The sequence below is a fragment of the Lontra canadensis genome, unplaced genomic scaffold, assembly GCF_010015895.1.
Source record: "Lontra canadensis isolate GAN:19392208 unplaced genomic scaffold, GSC_riverotter_1.0 scaffold54, whole genome shotgun sequence".
Classification (NCBI taxonomy): Eukaryota; Metazoa; Chordata; class Mammalia; order Carnivora; family Mustelidae; genus Lontra; species Lontra canadensis.
In genome coordinates, this window is record NW_022631048.1 from 2,039,526 (window position 1) to 2,052,918 (window position 13,393).

A 13,393-nucleotide genomic window follows, 5' to 3' on the forward strand; every position below is an offset into this window, starting at 1 on the left:
TATATATATATATATATATATATATATATATATATATATATATATAGTACTAAGTATCATCTATGTCCCCTCACCTTCCCTGATGCACCTCCCTTTCTGTTACCAACACTTTGTGTGCCCCTCACTCATCCACTATGCACTTAGGGCCCTCATCCTTTCTTTTTTTTTCTCAAAGATTTATTTATTTTTCTTATTTGACAGAGAGAGAAAGAGAGAGAGAGAGCACAAGCAGGGGGAGCAGGACGGGGTGAAGAAGCAGGCTCCTCGCTGAGCAGGGAGCCAAATGTCAGGCTTGATCCCAGTAAGCTGATATCAAGACCTGAGCCAAAGGCAGACACTTTACCATCTGAGACACCCAGGAGCCCCTAGAGTCCTCATCCTTTATCAGTCTCTATTTCCTCTCCTTTCTTTGCCTCTGACTTCCTATCAGCTCAGCATTACCTCATCTACCCTTCCCCTCTAGGCTCTTAAAGCATCACTTTGTTTCTTTCTCTTTCAAATAAAAACTTTAGAGACCATTTCTGCAATACAAATGAATTCCTAAACCAGATCCTGTGTGTAGGGAGTTATTTTTAATGTGATTGCTTCTTCTACCTGCTACTCTGTACTGCCTTCCACTCATGCCACAAGAAAAAGGGACAGTAACCATGTGCCTAAATTCTGAAATATTATCAACTCCTAAAATTCTTTAAGACTGTCAGCCTAACATAGGCATTGGTTAAAAGTGAAGAATTTTTTAACAAGGCTGTGTAAATCAAGAACTTCATATGTAGGAAATATTAATTTGGATGCTAAGTGCAAGATGATTTGATGGGTACTTTTTTTTTTTAAAGATTTTCCTTATTTATCTGTCAGAGAGAGAGCGTGAGCACAAGCAGGAGGAGCAGCAGGCAGAGCAAGAGGCAAGCAAAGGGAGAAGCAGGTGCCCCACTGAGCAGGGAGCCCGATGAGGGACTGGACTTCAGGACGCTGAGATCATGATCTGAGCCGAAGGCAGATGCTTAACTGACTGAGCCATCCAGTCGTCCCTTGATGGGTACTTTTAAAACCACAGGAGGAAAAAATATACAGTGGAAAAAAGACAATCTCTTCAATAAATGGTGCTGGGAAAATTGGACAGCTATATGTAGAAAAATGAAACTCGACCATTCTCTTACACCATACACAAAGATCAACTCGAAATGGATAAAAGACCTCAACGTGAGACAGGAATCCATCAGAATCCTAGAGGAGAACATAGGCAGTAACCTCTTCCATATCAGCCACAGCAACTTCTTTCAAGATATGTCTCCAAAGGCAAAGTAAACAAAAGTGAAAACAAACTTTTGGGACTTCATCAAGATCAAAAGTTTCTGCACAGCAAAGGAAATAGTCAACAAAACAAAGAGACAACCCACGGAATGGGAGAAGATATTTGCAAATGACAGTACAGACAAAAGGCTGATATCCAGGATCTATAAAGAACTTCTCAGGGTGCCTGGGTGGCTCAGTGGGTTGGGCCTCTGCCTTCGGCTCAGGTCATGATCTCAGGGTCCTGGGATCAGGCCCCGCATTGGGCTCTCTGCTCAGCAGGGAGTCTGCTGCCCCCACACCCTCCTCTTGGCCTGCCTCTCTGCCTACTTGTGATCTCTGTCTGTCAGGTAAATAAATAAAATCTTAAAAAAAATAAAAAAAAATGAACTCAAACTCAACACACACAAAACAGATAGTCATGTCAAAAAATGGGCAGAAGACATGAAAAGACACTTCTCCAATGAAGACATACAAATGGCTAACAGACACATGAAAAAATGTTCATCATCACTAGCCATCAGGGAGATTCAAATCAAAATCACATTGAGATACCACCTTACACCAGTTAGAATGGCCAAAATTAACAAGATAGGAAACAATGTGTGTTGGAGAGGATGTGGAGAAAGGGGAACCCTCTTACACTGTTGGTGGGAATGTAAGTGGGTGCAGCCACTTTGGAAAACAGTGTGGAGATTCCTTACGAAATTAAAAATAGAGCTTCCCTATGACCCTGCAATGGCACTACTGGGTATTTACCCCAGTGATACTGATGTAGTGAAAAGAAGGGCCATCTGTACCCCAGTGTTCATAGCAGCAATGGCTACAGTCACCAAACTGTGGAAAGAACCAAGATGCCCTTCAACGGACGAATGGATAAGGAAGATATGGTCCATATATAAAATGGAGTATTATGCCTCCATCAGAAAGGATGAATACCCAACTTTTGTAGCAACATGGATGGGACTGGAAGAGATTATGCTGAGTGAAATAAGTCAAGTAGAGAGAGTCAATTATCATATGGTTTCACTTATTTGTGGAGCATAAGAAATAACACGGAGGACATGGGGAGATGGAGAGGAGAAGGGAGTTGAGGGAAATTAGAGGGGGAGATGAACCATGAGAGACTATTGGACTCTGAAAAACAATGAGGGTTTTGAAGTGGCGGTGGGTGGGAAGTTGGGTGAGCCTGGTAGTGGGTATTATGGAAGGCACGTATTGCATGGAGCACTGGGTGTGGTACATAAACAATGAATTCTGGTACACTGAAAAGAAATTTAAAAAAAAAACACAGGGAAGAAGATCTAGAAAGCTTTTGCCAATAGATCAGTTAGAAGATTGTGTTGCTGAATGATTCATCTATGCTTCAGGTGTTAAAAGCCTGAGCTACAATGATTATGGTGGGTCTGGAAAATAAGAGATAAAAGCCATACTAAAAAGAAGTGTTTGGACTCAGTGAGTATTCAGTGATTGGGAACTCTTACAAGTTACAATGAAAGATACCATAAGTATTTAGTATCCAGAATATATAAGGAATTTCTACAACTCAACAATGAAAGGACAAGTAACATAATTAAAAATGGATCAGGGATTTAAATAGACACTTTTCCAAAGAAGATATACAAATGGTCATTGAGTGCATGGTAAGATGCTCAGCTCATAAATTATTAGGGAAATATAAATCAAAATTATAGTGTATGCAACTGGGGGACTGTAATGAAAAAAGACAGTAACAGGTGTTAAGTGTATAGATTAATTGGAACCCTCGCACAGTACTGTTGACAATGTGAAATGGTGTAGCTTCTTTGGAAAATAGGCAGTTCTTCAAAACGTTCAAAATGCAGTTATCATTGGACCCAGCGATTTCAAAATGCAGTTATCATTGGACCCAGTGATTTCAGTCCTAGGTATAAGAATTGAAAAAATATGTTTGTTCAAAATGTGCATGCATATGTTCATGGAAGCTTTATTCATATATCTGAAAGGACACAAACAGCATAAATTTTCATCAGCAGATGAATGGATAATCAAATGTGGTATATCTATGCAATGGAATATTATTCATCCATAAAAGTGTATGAAGTACTGATATGCTGCAGCATGAATGGCCCTTGGAAACACGCTAAGTGAAGGGAGATACACATAAAAGGCCATCTTTTGTATGACTCCATCTGTATGGAATGTCCAGAATAGATAAAACCCATTCAGAGAGACAGAAAGTACTTTAGTGGTTTCCAGCGACTGAGGGAAGGAGAGGGTAGGGGAATGGTTGCTAAGGAGTATGGGGTTTCCTTCTGGGGTGATGAAAATGTTCTGGAATTAGATAGTGGTGATGGTTGCACAAACGAGAATATATTTAACACACTTTAAGAGGATGAATTTTATGTTATATAAATTATATCTCAAAATAAAAACAAAAGATACCATAAGAGGTTAGAAATTCATTTTCCAAGAACAAATTAGTGTTGGGAGGATTTAAGTGGTTGCATGGGGATGAGCATGGAGAGTTAGGTCTTGAGTTTTATGAAAGAGTAGGATATCGCATATACTCCCTTAAAGCTGGTTTCTTTGGTTTATTGGTATTTGTGCCCCTAATTAGAAGCACAATGTAGACCTACAAAGTGAAGCTGTAAACAGGACGAATAGAATATTCATAGATCCTTGTTGTTGTCCCTTAGATCGCTGAGACCTTGTCATTTTTATTCAATTGTCTTACCCTCTCCTTTTCACATGACATTGATCCTTTCAAGGTGATTGTGTTCAGACTAAGTTCTGCTTAGCCTTTGAAGGGAAAAGGTCCTAATGTCAGTTCAATTTTCTAACCTTTTGAAGAGCTATCCAGATCTGGGGGTGTGTATATACCACCTCATAGCCAGTCTGGGTTCTGGGTGGCGTTGTATCTATTAATTCAGTTCTCAAAGTGTGATTTGTTGAACTTGATGTAGGCATGTGTCCAGGCGTTCATAAGTCATGTAATGCAGTCATATTCCCAAGTTCTCTCAGGATCTCCTTGGTCATTTCCAGCTCCCTGGGGAGCCTCATTTTGGTCCTCTGGCCGGATATGATGGCTTTAGTTATGCTCTTCTCCTTTTCACTTTCACAATGGCAGCTGTCTTTGGGGCCAAGTGGCAACAGGACAGTGAGCGGTAAAGTGCAATCAGATTTGAGTCCATGCTTTGAAACTACAGTTACATCAAACCTCAAGGGATGTTCCCTTCTCTTGGGATTTTGGCTTTTGCTGGTTCCCATGGCCTTGCTCATCAAAGCTGCTGCTACCCTGTCACCACAACATTTTCTGAGAGCTGGTGGGGTAGGAGAATAGATAAAAGAAAGGGAAAAAATGGGGGGTTTCCACACTCTTCTTGAGCGTGCATTCCCTTTCCCCTTCTTTGAACCAGAACTAAAAGGCTTCTCCCTGTGCTTTTCCTGTTTACATCTATGCTAATCCATTCGGGCTGCTATAACAAAAATACCATAGACTGTATTGCTAATAAACAACGGAAACTTACTTGTCACATTTCTGGAGGCGGGAAAGTCCAAGTTCAAGATGCTGACATATTTGGCGTCTAGTGAGGGGGAGCTCTTGGATGTCTCCTTTATGAGGGTGTTAATCCCATTCCTGAGGGCTCCACCCTCCTGACTTGGTCCCCCACCCCCACCCCTCCCAGGATCCAGCCTCCAAATATCACCCATTTGTGGACTAGATTTCAGCATAAGGAATTGGGAGGGGGGCATGGGGGATGGGCACAAACATTCAGTCTATAGCAAAGTCCCGGCGCTCACTTCTTTGTTTCCTATGTAACGAGTTCAGACCAGGGGATATAGCAGTAAAAAAATTGGTAAACTTACTGCTTCTATGGTGGTATTTGAATTCTGTTCTTCCCCAATCCATCTGCTGCTGTTTACTTTTGAATCCTCAAATAGCCGATGCATGTATTCTGTCGAGGTTTTTAGCCACATTCAGCCGGAGATAGCGTGGAGTATACTGATTTCTCTGTAGTACCCAGAACCTGAGTGTTTCAACATTAAAGCAAAATTTCTTACTATTTTTAGAAGAGTTCCTGAATAATTTTCCTTTGAGAGAGCCCTAACATGTTAGGTAGAAGCGCTCACATACTTTGTAGCTACTTTGTCATGCAAATGATGCTTTTCCTGAAATGGGTAATCAAAACAAAATATAGAAATAAATTGAATGGAAAAGGCCATTAAATAACTGGAACTCTCATACAGAACCCCGATTTTTATACCGGTTGTAGGGTAAGTTAAATGTTACAGTTTTGAACATTGTATTTGTACTAATATACTAATACACTATTGCTTTTGAATGCTTTGTATATGGGGTTTTGTTTATTTTTTTTAATTAAAATAAAGGGTTTTCTGCTAAAGGGAAAATCTTTGGACTGTAGGAATGAATCGTTAGCTTTTCCTTAAGCTACTTTCCATAAATGTCAATTTTCTGTGTCAGGCATTTGACGTATATCTAGTACTTCTTCCTTGTTCTCTGGCAAATGATATATTTTAGAGTATGAGGGAAAACAGAATTTTCAGAAAGAGGAATAAAGTGTCAGAGCCAGCAATGGTCAGGGAGACTAAGGAAAAAAAGTATATTTTCTCGTTTTTGAGCAGTACTAAATCTTAAAGCATTCACCCAGTTTTTCACAGCAAATATAGTATAACTCATTATGTGATGACAGTGAGGGGGTGCTCACAAAATGATGGGAATGTGGAAGAAGTACAAAAGAACCAACTTCAAAGAGTTCCCAGGGATCAGAGTGGGACAATCTAAGTAACAAAAATAAATGGAATATAATTATAGTAATGAATCTTAATCCATAGAATATCCATGAGTCCATCCTAGTATAAATAATTGAATCAATAAACAAATACTGAAGAATGGAAAGAGCTGGCCAGATTGTAGGATCCCAATTAGTAAATGTAGAAGGAATGGGGGAAATCGAAAATTACCTTTAGGTAAACATCCCAGTAAAAACTGTTGCAGGAAGGAACCACTGATGGAGGCTAAAATTACAGTGAAAAAGAGGATATTTGTAGACTCTCAAAGGATCCCTCCATATTTTCCATCACAAAGGAAAAACGATTAACTTTACCCTGAAGGAGTCTTACCGATACCAGTTTTAACCAAGTGACCCAAGTTAGTATCCCCAGTAATAAGATCTATCAGCATTGGGATGCCTGGGTGGCTCAGTCAACTAGGCATTTGCCTTCGGCTGGGGTCTGTGATTGAGTCCTGCATTGGCATCAGGCTCCCTGCTCAGCCGGGAGTCTGCTTCTCCCTCTCCTGCTGCTTCCCCTAGTTGTTTCTCTTTCTCTGACCAAGAAAAAAAAAGGTCTATCAGCATCATGAGTCCTTTGAAATGATCATAACATCACCTTCTTGCCCCAAATGCGTAATTTTACCAGAGATAGAGGCTGAGGAACTGTCCCAGATGGGAGAAAGCTAAAAAAGGTATGGCAGTTAGATGCAGTATATGGGATTCTGGATTGTCTCCTGGTCCATAGAGAAGGGCCAGTGTGATCCTCGTCAAGATTCACAGTTTCTCAGTAAGAAAGAGAGTACCCATGTACAATGTTTGGTTTTGATAATTTTATGGTGGTTAGGAAAGCTGTTAATGGTAGAAGCTGGGTGGAGTGGTATTTGAGGACTGTGCTTTGTAACTTTTCTGTAAGTCTAAAATTATTTACAAATAAAAAGTTAAGAAAAAAAAACCCACACACAAAAAAATCTGATTTCAAATACCTCACATTGTCTAGCTACAAAAACAATAGGGATTGCATTAAAAAAAAATTAAAGTGGAAAGGGGCAAAGGGGAAGTCCTCTCTAAACATGCAAAGTAAAATTTCAAATTTCATTGCCCTTCCCTCAGATTTCTGTCACTTTAAAACGATGCTTATTGAAATGTCAGAGGACTGTTCTATGCCATTGTTTGTGTTCTCTCACATTTCAAATGGACCGATTATAACAATTCTCCCTTTGCTGTTTCAGAGACATAAAACACTGAGTAGTTGAAGCCTGAAGGATTGCTGATATTTCTGCACCATAGCTGAGATTTTATTTCTGAAGCCTGAGGACCACTAAGACAGCCACACACTCAATCAAATGTTCAGATCTTCTCCACCCAATTGTAGTTGATTCCTTGTCAAAAATTTAAATGAAAGATAATTTAAATTCATTTTTCTTTACAAAACAGATTTTTGCTAATTTATAAAATGTAATTAAAATGTTACCAGAATGCAGTTACTCTTGGAAATACTTCTCTACAGATTCTCATTTTTGCAAAATAGATATGTCTCATTTAACTTTTATGAAAAATGGTTAAATTTTCAAAATTGGTTTCAGACGCTGTCCAATTTCTTCGTGGTATGTGGAAGTGTCAATAGTTGTTGTAAGCCCTTTTATATCGTCAGGTGGTGATTCTCAAACAGGGTAGGCATCGGTCACCTGGGGAACTTTTTCAAAATAGAAATCCTGCAGGTTCTAGCAGCAGGATTTGGATAACACAGGTTAGTATAGAGTTAAGGATATCTGGATTTTTAGAAGATTCCCCCAGGATTCTATGGTAGAAGCACAGAATGCTTTGGCGGGAGGAGAGTGTTGTTTATGAACATGGTCTTTACAGTGGGACAGAACTGGCTTTTATTCGGCCTCTGCCACTTCCACATGGAGTGACTATGGGCACCAACCAACCTTCCTGTGCCTCAGCTTCCTCCTCTGTAAAATGGAGGTTCAAATCATTTCTTTTCCATTAATTAAACAACAACAACAACAACAACAACAACAAAACTTCAGTGAGGTAATGCATGTGAAGAACTTCAAATGAAGGCACTTATAATTGATTCTTTTTCTTTTAAAGATGACTGGATGTTTTCTGGAAAATGCAGTGGTGGATGGGAAAGTACTTCAGGCGGAAGCATTAACCAAGCAATGAAGGGGGAGATGTGGGACTGCCTGGGGGAGGGCAGGTGTGAGAAGCTCATACAGTGGGTTATGGCTGGAGCATGGTGTGTGGAGGAGATAGGGTAGGAGATGAAAACAGGGAACCCGAGAGTCAGTTCATGGAATACTTGTATGCCGCGCTGAAGGGTTGGATCTACGTGGTGTGATGCCAGCTACTGGAAGTGGAGCCGATGAACTCCTACGAGCGTGCTGATGGTCCTGGGTCGCAGGCAGATGCGGGGTTTACGTGTGCCTGCATACAACCATCCATGACGTATGTAGAGTTTATCAGCTTCATGGCAGAAATTCGGGACAGAAGATAGAATTCCTCAAGTCCAAGCTGTATTTGACAGAGCCTACCCTAAAACATGCATGGTAAGAGCTAGTAGAAGCTTTTCATTCTTCGTTTTATATCCTGTCAGCCGGAACTCTGGCCCTGAACCTCTCATAAACTCCAGTTCTGGTAAAAATCCAGCTATGGATGACCAGTGTGTGAGCATTGTGAAGAAGTATTCTCCAGGTTATAGGAAATTGGCTACTTTAAATTAATTATAGACATGTGTGGTTATCTTGGGGAGTGGTATTATTGTGTTGCAACTGGACTGACAGATCTCATTTAAACCTTGTTCCTAGCCATCTCACATGGTCAAATTTGTTTTAAAGAGCTTTCTCCAGGATACAATTCAGTTCCTGGTCCCATGGAGATCTATCTTCCTTATCCTCAAATTGTCGCTGCAGTTGGGGGAAGCCAGGACACCTGTATGCAGGAGCACATAGTAGACTAGGTACTAAGATGCTGTTCTATACTCTGGGATCCTCTGACCCAAGGCACACAAAGACATTGTATCATTATGTCATTGAAAAAGTGGATTTTTTGTTGTTGTTGTTGTTAAGGGACTCTTATCTCAAACAAGTTTACAAATACCCCTAGGGCTTACCTAAGTTATGAAATTCTCATACAAATAGTGGCAATTGCATGGTCTTTAAGCTCAGAGAAGTATATTCCTGCAAACTATAGAAGTACAGTGAAAGGACTATATTTTTTCAGAGCCTGAGAAATTTATATGTGGAAAAGAAGATGCTTTGGGTTATTGCGATGTGTCATTGTTGATTCTTTATTTGTAAAGATGTAATTGGTGGCAGATGTTGATAATGGGTTATGCGTGTGTGGGGGATGGGGAGAAATGGAAACTCTTTGGACCTTCCTTTTAGTTTTGCTGTAAACCCAAAACCGCTCTAGAGAGTCTTTAAATAAGCAAAAAGGAAGATGCTTGTTAGAGTTCCTTGATGCCTTTAGACGATGCTTCACAGTAGTGAAATGGTGGTACCGCAGCTGTTTGCTGAGACCTAAAGATCACAGCTCATTCATAGTCAAATAGTTCATGAGGGTCAGCTGTGTGCAAAGTGTAAAGCCCTGTGCTAAGCACCAGCGAGAAAGAAGCCCTCTAAGCAAGTAGGAGACTAACCAATAAACAGGAGTACCAAATAATTGTTTTGTAATGAGAGATATATTTATGCCTCAAAGTCTGTAATATGTTATATTTATCTGCCAAGGTGTCTTTTTCGGGATTCAGGAACTCGTTGAGAAGCAGGTTAATCATTAAGACATTATTGACAAAGATTGGATTCAAAGACCATTGAAGGTTTTTAAAATACTTTATTCACTTTTTATTTAGAAAGAGATTCACAGGGAGTTCCAAAGATGATACAGAGAGGTCCTGTGGACTCCTTACTTGCTTCCCTCGGTGATTACATCTTACTTACATAATTATAACGTAAGAGCAAAACCAGGAATCTGACGTCAGTAAAATGTGTGTATATATAGTGCATGCTGTTTTATTACACGAATGTGTAGAGCACTGTAACCATGACCACAATCCAGGCACAGAACTGTTCCACAACCACAGTGATCTCCCTTCTGCTGCCTCTTTCGAGTCACATCAACCACTGGCCCATTCCTAATGCATGGCAACCATGAATTTTCCTTTCATCTCTATAATTTTGTCATTTCAAGAGATGTTAAATAAATGCAACTGTACAGTGTGCGACCTCTTAAAAAACTAGGAGCTTTATTGAGAAGTTATTCATATACCGGAAAATTACCCTTTTATAGTATGTAACCCATGGTTTTCAGCACATGCACAGCACTGTGCATTCTATCACCGCTATCTAATTGCAGAATATTTGTATAACCCCTAAAAGAAGCCCATTAGCATTTCCTCTCCATTTTACCCTCTTCTTATCTTCCTGTCACCACTAATATACTTTCTGTTTTTATGGATTTGCCTGTCTGTGCATTACATATAAATAGAATCATTCAACATGTGTATGTGAGTGGTTCCGTAGCGTAATGTTTTCAACGGTCTCCCACGTGATAGTATGTACTCTGTTCCTTTGTATGGCTGAATAACGTTCCTTCGTATAGATGCACCACATTTTACTCTTGCATTCCTCAGTTGATGGGGATTTGGTTTATATCCACATGCTGTCTATTATGAATCGTGCTTTTATGGAAATTCAAGTACAGGCTTTGTGTAGACATATGTTTTAATATAGCGTATTATATTGCATATGTGGCCAGGAGACTCCTATAACTCTGTGTTTAACTTCTTGAACTGCTAAACTGTTTTCCAAAGTAGCTGCCCTGTTTTACAATCCCACAAACAATGCGTGAAGGTTGCAATTTCTTCATGTCCTTGCCAACACTTAACTTCTTTCCTTCCTTCTTTCCTTCCTCCCTCCCTCCTTCCCTCCCATATTTCCTTTCTTCCTTCCTCTCTTTCTCTCTTTCTCCCTCCCTACCTCCCCCGTCTTCCTCCCTTCCCTCCCTTCCTTCCTTCCTCCCTCCCTCCCTCCCTCTGTCTCTCTCTTCCTTCCTTCCTCTTTCTTTCTTTTTTCCTTTATTCCTCCCTCCCTCCCTCTCTCTCTGCCTTTCTTTCATTCTTTCTTTTTTTCTTTCTTTCCCTCTTCCTTCCTGGCTTCCTGCCTTCCTCCTCCTTCTTTCTTTCTCCCTCTCCCTCCCTCCTTTACTCCTTTACTTTTTTCTTTCCTTTCTTCCTTTCATATCCATAGTAGTGGGTATGAAGTAGTGTCTCTCTACAGTTTTCATTTGCATTTCACTAATGAAATGATGTAAAAAATATTCTAAAGTGATTATTGGCCATTTGCATGCCTACTTTGGATAAATGTGTATTCAAATGTTTTGCCCATTTTTCAATTAGGTTATTTGTCCATTATTATTATTGAGTTATAAAAGTTCTTTGTGTCTTCTGGATACAAGTCCCTAATCACATATATGACTTGCAAATATTTTCTTCCAACCCGTAGGATGTCTTTATATTTTCTTGATGGTTTCTGAAGCACAGATGCTTTTAATTTTCATGAAGTCTCATTTATCTCTTTTTTTCTTGTGTTGCTTGTGTTTTTGATGTTGTATCCAAGAGACCATTGCTTGATCCAAAGATATAAAGATTTATAATTATGTTTTCTTCTAACAATTTTATAGTTTTATTTTTTTACATTTAGGTCTCTAGTCCATTTAGTTTAATTAACTCCATGAGTTAGTTTTGCATATGGTGTGAGGTAGGAGTCTACCTTTTTCCTTTTATATAAAAATAACCAGTGGCCTACCACCAATTATTGAAAGACCGTTCTTTCCTGCATTGAATTTTCTGGCACCCTTGTTGAAAATAAATTCATAGTAAACGTAAGGGTGTATTTCTGTTCCATTAATCTGTATGTCTCTTCTTTTGCCAGTACCACACTGTCTTGAACTGTGGCTTTGTCATAGTTTTGAAATGAAGAGTGAGTACCCCAAATTTGTTTTTCATTTTCAAGATATTTTCCCCCTTGCATTTCCACATAAATTTTAGGAGTAGCTTGTCAGTTTCTGCTCATTAGTTAGTTGGGATTTTGATAGAAATTGTGTTGAATCTGCAGATCAATTTGGTAATATTGCCATTTTAGCAGTATTGTCTTCTGATCCTGAAGATACTGTCTTTCCATTTATTTCATCTTTAATTTACTGCAAAATGTATTTTGTAGTTTCAGTGTGCAAGTCTTGTACTCCTCTGGCCAATTTTGTGCTTGAGAATTTTACTTTTTGATGATGTTATAAATGGATTGATTTCTCAATTTTAGGTTTTTATTTTTAATTAATACTGCATGGAAATAAAATAGATTTTTCCTTCAGTCATGCTGAATTCGTTTTTAGGGGGCGATGTGGATTTCCTTCAATCATGCTGAAAATTTTTTAGGGGGCAATGTGGATTCTTTGGAAATTTTCTGATTATAAGATCATGCTATCTTCCTACATAATCTGGATGACTTTCAATTTTTGCCTGAATTCCTTAGGTAGAACCCCGGTATATTGAATAGAAGTAGCAAGAGCAGACATTCTTGCTTTGTTCCTGATCTAAGGAGCAAAACATTCAATTTCTCACCATTAAGTATAACTTTTGCTGTGGTCTTTTTATAGGTGCCTTTATTCAGGATTGAAGAAGTTACTTCAAATTTATTGTTTGTTGAATACTTTTATCAGAAAAGAGTGTTGCTTTACTGTATCTATTGAAATGATCTTTACTTTTTGTCTTTTTTTGCTGATATGGTGTATTACTGTAATTGATTTTCAGATGTCAAACCAAACTTGCATACCTGAGATAAATTTGAATCAGTCATGGTGTATAATCCATTTTATGTGTTGCTATATTTGGTTTGCTAGTAATTTGTTGAGGATTTTTTTTTGTCTATTTTCATAAAAGTATATATGTACGCATGTAATTTTCTTACATCTTGTTTGGTTTTTGTTTCAGGGTAATACTGGCCTCATATAATGAGTTAAGAACACATATAATCTCATATATACATGTGTTTAATAGGGTTTCTTTCGTATTTAGTTAAGAGGAGAAAGAAGAAATATATATTTATTATATCTTTTATATTTGATATTTGCCTTTACTGGTTTTTTCCATATGGACTAGAAGAACTTCCTTTAATATGTCTTATAAAGTCTATTAGCAGCCCATTCCCTCAGTTTTTGTTTATCTGGGCATATATTTAGTTCATTTACCTTTATTTATTTATTCTAGACAGGGGGAGGGGCAAAGGAAGAGGAAGAGAGAGAATCTCAAGCCAACTCCCTGCTGAGCA

The 13,393-nt window shown here is 38.8% G+C and overlaps 1 protein-coding gene across 3 annotated transcripts in view; it reads left to right on the forward strand.

The window, feature by feature from the left end:
• The window catches only part of SUGCT (succinyl-CoA:glutarate-CoA transferase), a 763,713-nt gene that overhangs the window by 400,678 nt on the left and 349,642 nt on the right, over positions 1–13,393 (forward strand). Inside the window, exon 13 of one of the 3 annotated variants that reach the window (XM_032874964.1) lies at positions 7,295–7,435. The exons of the other annotated variants lie outside the window; for them this stretch is intronic. Coding sequence (XP_032730855.1) covers positions 7,295–7,318 — 24 coding nt within the window. The 3' untranslated portion in view covers positions 7,319–7,435. Of the gene's footprint in view, positions 1–7,294; positions 7,436–13,393 lie in introns of those variants that run through there. 3 annotated transcript variants of the gene reach the window in all.